The sequence below is a fragment of the Glandiceps talaboti genome, chromosome 3, assembly GCF_964340395.1.
Source record: "Glandiceps talaboti chromosome 3, keGlaTala1.1, whole genome shotgun sequence".
NCBI lineage: Eukaryota > Metazoa > Hemichordata > Enteropneusta > Spengelidae > Glandiceps > Glandiceps talaboti.
Window position 1 is genome coordinate 31,458,955 of NC_135551.1, and position 5,839 is coordinate 31,464,793.

Consider the following 5,839-nt stretch of genomic DNA (forward strand, 5'->3'; position numbering starts at 1 on the left):
TACCAAAACTATTACGCTCTGCCACTGTGGTATAGAGCACTGTTTTAGCAGATTGATACTCACCGAGTTATATATATATATATATATATATATATATATATATATATATATATATATATATATATATATATATATATATATATATATATATATATATATATACATACAATATATAATATTATATAAATGTGTGTTTGCATTATACCCCTCTAAACACATCCACACACACAAATTGACGAACGTACACGAAAAATTATACATTCAAGAAGAGAAACTTATAGATCATTAACAATGATACGTGACCGACAGTGAAGAAAATACAAGTACTTGGAGTAAGTCCAAGTTGGTAGAAAAACAGACTTTGACCAAACATCGATTTCAATGCAATGTCATGTGGCTATTTTATTTTAATGGTTACATACCAATATGAAGTAAAGGTGACATTAGAATAACGCCATGATAAATGTAAATAAGCATTAGTGACTACCTGTCATACAACTTTTGATTGTTCAAGTTAAGACGAAATAATACAACCCGCGAAATTAACGCCAGCGTGTTTGCTTGAATGAAGTGACCTAAGGAAAGTTTTCACCCAATATGTCAAAAATGCAATATAAGTGATACAAAAAAACATCAATGGCTTCATCTGATGTAGGATCAGGTGACTTTTATCAGTTTGTTTATAGCTGTGGAAGTTATAATGTAACACTAATAGTTGTAATCAATTGTTATACCATGTAGCATTCTATCAGTAAACAGCTGCAGACTTGTGGGATCTTGGCTCCTGTGGTGTTTATGCTTTGATAAGTTATCAACGCTGTCACATACTGTATATGTCTTTGCATGGAACGTGTCTCATCATCCTCAGTCCTGAGCAAGCAAGCAAGCACACCGGCGTTTTCTTCGCGAGTTGTAATTGGGTTTGATTTACGTGATACAACAGTAAATGTTATGATTGTTTCAGAATATAAACGTATTAGCCGTAATACATATTTGAAATTGCCAAAATTATACATATATGTACAGTTAACTTTTAAACAAGCTAGTTAATATACATTTGCAACTTAGACACAATGGTTTCATATGAAAAAAGCAAATATTCTATCATCACTTTAAGGCAAGAGAGAGAGAGAGAGAGAGAGAGAGAGAGAGAGAGAGAGAGAGAGAGAGAGAGAGAGAGAGAGAGAGAGAGAGAGAGAGAGAGAGAGTGAGTAACTTATCAAGTTACCATTGAGAGCCTTATTAGTTTACGAGTATTAAAAGTGTATTCGTATTTTTAGAACACGATACGAATATGACATTTTATGGTTGATATTGATAGGGGGAGTAAACTAAATCATATCATCAAGTGATGCACATAAAAATACATGATTGAAATGGAGTACATTCCAAGTATTGTATTTAAGGAGATTCGCTTCACGCCATTTAATATATCTGCAACATTTGGGTAAATAATAGTGCGTTATGTTCAAACATTTTGGAAGAACCACAGAAAGCTAGGATGTATGTGGAAGAACACGTAAACTCTTATTTATGTGAACGTTACATACGTGTGTATATGTGCTTGGTAGCGTTACATTATACAAGTACAGTAAAATAACGATCACTGACTTACTACTGTGGAAACAGAACCATCAGTTTACTAGGACCGACACAAACTAATGTTCGATGTGGTAGATTACACAAGTGGCAGTGCCTACGTTGTGTGGATATAATAACCCTGTAATCAAGATGATATAAACACTGGAAGGTCGTAAAAATGAACATAGCAAGATCGTGGAAGCCATCAGAAATGCTACCCTACTGTGACGTCCATTCAATAGTTTATATCAATATTTTACAACACTAGTTTTAGTTTGTTTCTATCGAAATTAGCTGATACCTCGGTTTCCAATGTTGTAATGATTTAGGTGCACTCGTCTAAAGAGAATTTCCTATCTGTCTTGCAATCACTATGATTCTCAACAACGTATAATATTATCGCCATCCTTTCTTTACAAAGGAGATTGTCTTCTAGTTTTATATAGAGGGAGGTCAAATTGAAAATAGGAGATATTTTATGTACAACTTTCACGAAAAACAATCGTGATATTGATGTTGGCCATTGTCATGGCTGCTTAATGGTGACTTTCTTTTACACCTGTTAATGTAGAAATTCGAGTTTAAATACAAATTTAAACAGTGTCACTTAAAATGTTATTTCTCGTATATTTGTGAATTAGAGACTAAAATCAGGTGATAATGACCTTTCATGTCGCTATGAAAACAACTGGCAGTTAATGGTCAATATTCTATTTAAAAAATCGTGACTTTCAACTTTCCTTTAGGTGCACGTGAAAAATAACTACATTTTAGTACTTCATGTGCTTGAGTATTCTAAATATATATTCTTTATATGGTATTCTAAATATCCAAAGCTATTAACTGCATGAATGTCACAAAAATAGCATGTAGATATTTGAATGACTTAATTATTATATTCTGCGAACAAGCCCACTTAAACACAACATACCATCGATATAAATGACAGAGAAGGACTTTGCCCGTACCGAATTATGATATAGTCTGTACTTCACCTATTAAAATAAATCAAACCAACCAAAGAGAATAGTAAAGTTCTCAATTTCATCAGTGATGGGTATTGGCACGTTGTACAAGCTATTGTTTGGCATTTGACACTATCTAGGAAATTTGACAAAAGTGCATTGTTAAACCCCCTTGGTTACTAATTATCCATTAGTACACTTCCTTGACAGTGACCGGTCGACCAGGTTGTGTTGCGGAAATGACTAATATATGAATTTACCACCTGTTAGATTCAAGAATATTGTTACCGTTTTGCTTGTGACATGACTAGCCCTTGCTTTCAAAATGATATTTAAATAAAAATACGTATGTCTAATATTTCATAATTTCAAATTCAGCTGAAGGTCAAGTTCAAATAATAACCGACAATTTTCGCGCGTATCTCGTTCAAATTCTAAAATGTGAAATTAAATAAAAATCTTGAGCACAAACTTAAACTTGCAGTATTATTGATTGTCGTGTTAAATGTCTTCACGTTTGTAAGTCTGAATATTGTTAACAGATTACGAACTCAACGTCACGATTGTAAAACGCCTCTGCAGGTCAGTTTTCGACCTATAATGTTCCTGGAGAAGATAATAAGTTGGCGAGTTTCCGAACTATGTTATCGGAACATATGAAGAACACAATACATGGAAAGGTCGCATCCACAGACCAGCTATGATACGTGTCTGAGTGGTCTCGTGTAAGTTTTGAAGTTGAAGTTTCAAGAATTATATATTTGACCTTGTTGACAACGATTAATCTACATACATAAGTCTCGTACCAGAAGGCAAAGTTTCCGTGTTGTCATCTTTCAATTCTTCTACGCCATCTTCGTTGTTGCTTTTGGTATTATTAGAATTATCTCCTTCTGACACAGAAAAGTTTTCAAAAATCATTTCAGAATCCACATTTTCTTCTTTTGTTTCATTGTCGTCACCACAATTTGAATTATCGTCTACATCTGTTGTACTGTCATCAGAGATGAAATGAAAATCTGGAATTTGGATTTCTGAAGAGTCATCGATAGATGGTGGTCTTTTGACACCACTCTCACTGCCTGATTCAATCTCTGATTTGTCATGTGTGTCCTGAATAATATCAGGATCAGGACTAGAACTGTTTTCTGTAAAACTAGGGTTTTCTATCACAACGTAGTCTGTGTCGGTATCTGATAATCCTATACATCTCTGTTCGTTATCCTCATTCTGTTTATTATTTGCTGACACCTCTGTGTCGTTCACTTGTGAGAAGATATCTTTGACGTGAAGGCGTCGCTTTGTACTGAAATATCCTGTACCGATACTCGTATCCGAGATATCATCTTGTTGAAATGAATTTCTCGGGGGTAATGAAGGAGTCGTAGGTGGCATGTCTTGTTCGTCGTTTCGATTGTACATGTTAATCTGGAAAAGTGAGTCTGCTTGTACCACTCCTGACTTAGGTTTCTTACGTTTATCTCGACAAGATGATACAAATACAGCTACACCAATCACTACAGCAATGAAAAATATAGATGCCCCTCCTGCAGTAACAGCAATGACTATAACAGGAAAGTCTTCACTTTGTTGGACGCCTCGTCCTAGTTGTGAGGGATCGAAGAACGTAGTGTCTTTACCGTTGATAGGAGTCGTGGTAGCTTCTACAGACGTTGTTATTGTTGATGGTAGTGGCAGTAAACGTATTGTTCCGGTGGCAGTTGTATTACCAACAACATTTATCACAGTGCATGTCACTTCAGCGCCATCGTCTGACTGATACGTATTGGTGATCGTAAACGTAGGTCCGTTGATATGGAATCTCGAGAAACTACGAGAAATGTTGACACCGTTTACCGACCAGTGGTATGATGACGGTGAGGGATTCGAAGAAAATGTCACCGAAAATATGACAAGTTGACCCACTATGACCTCCGCATTTTGACTGACAATAACTTGTTTTGGTTTATAGTAAACTTCCACTGGTCCAACGGAACAGCTCGAGGTTTCATTGACGACACATTGAATGCTCTTGCCATTGTCTGATGAATTTAACTGCCACTGATATGAAATATCGGGAACGGAACTGTATAAACGTTCCCCGCCCAGCAATCTGTTAGAGTCCCACCACTGTAACACAGGTAACGGATCACTGTTTTTGAACATACAATATACCTCAAGCGTGTCACCTTCATAATAATGGTCGTTTAAATCATATGGAACACAGCGAGGGTAATTTTCAACCGGAGTTTCGACAATCAGTTCAGCATGTATAGAAGCTTTAAGTTGACCAGGACCATTTTCAGATATCATGCACCAATACATACCCTCGTCCTCTTTGAAAGTATGTACGATTTGTAAATTGTATTCTCCATTCGTTTCTCTAACAAGTGTATATCTCGTCGATTCTGGTATATTGGCCAATCTTAAATCGTAATAAACCGTTTCGTTGTTGGTGAAAGTAAGGCCATCCTTCAGCCAGTGAACAGTGTATTGGCTTCCCAAGTTGATAACTGAACAAGTTAAAATGGCAGTAAGTCCCTCACCCACCGCTGTGTTGTTTGGCTCGGTAACGAAATCGGGTTCTATGGTTGACTCCTCGGCTACTGCTATGGCGAACATAAATATGCACCATTGTATTACAGGAATCCCATACATATTTCAACTTGTTAGTGTAGTCCTCCAATGTCTTCTATACCTCTCACCGGCAAAAACGTCTATTTGTAAACAGCTTCAGGATATTCACAGATACAGACAACTCATAGATTCTAAACTACGCCCAGTCGACTGTTGTTTTCCCACACAAGTTCTTTGTACCACCAGGTATTACCTAACGATTGTCCACTATTTGACCTGTGTTCCTATCGTATTCATATGTAAAATGTGGTCCTTTACTCCAACAATCAATAGAAGGTGATTCAGGTTTTGTGGAATGCTTTCTTGCCGTACCACCCTAATCTTACCGGTCTGTTCAATCAACGGAGCGTTGTCGTATAGATCAAATACGCATCAATCACAGGCATAAACATTACGATGAGCGTACGTCCCGTGTGAACTGTATATATTATTTGTAAGTAGTAAAACTGCAGACTGCTATCACGGCGTGCCTTCGCAGGACTGCAAACTTCAATGTCTCTTAACTCAATCCATATGTAGAGGGTTGAAAGGTCAAATGTTCCTAATACAATAAGAGTCGATGATCGCTAAATATCATACATCACAACGAAATTATCCAGGTCGTAAAAATAACGACAAAGTTATCAGATTTAAACCCACTCTTTAACTTTTCAAGA

General features: G+C 36.4%; 1 protein-coding gene across 1 annotated transcript; it reads right to left on the bottom strand.

Annotated features, from left to right (window-relative positions):
- Positions 1–1,197: 1,197 nt before the first annotated feature.
- On the bottom strand, positions 1,198–5,572 carry LOC144453980 (uncharacterized). Its single transcript, XM_078145357.1, has one exon. The coding sequence runs from the start codon at positions 5,202–5,204 to the stop codon at positions 3,327–3,329; it is 1,878 nt and encodes a 625-aa protein (XP_078001483.1). The 5' UTR covers positions 5,205–5,572; the 3' UTR covers positions 1,198–3,326.
- Between the last annotated feature and the right edge of the window lie 267 nt (positions 5,573–5,839).

What these genes read in the sequence shown, in the direction of transcription:
- LOC144453980 (XM_078145357.1), bottom strand. Translation starts at nt 5,204, where the DNA reads ATGTATGGGATTCCTGTAATACAATGGTGCATATTTATGTTCGCCATA.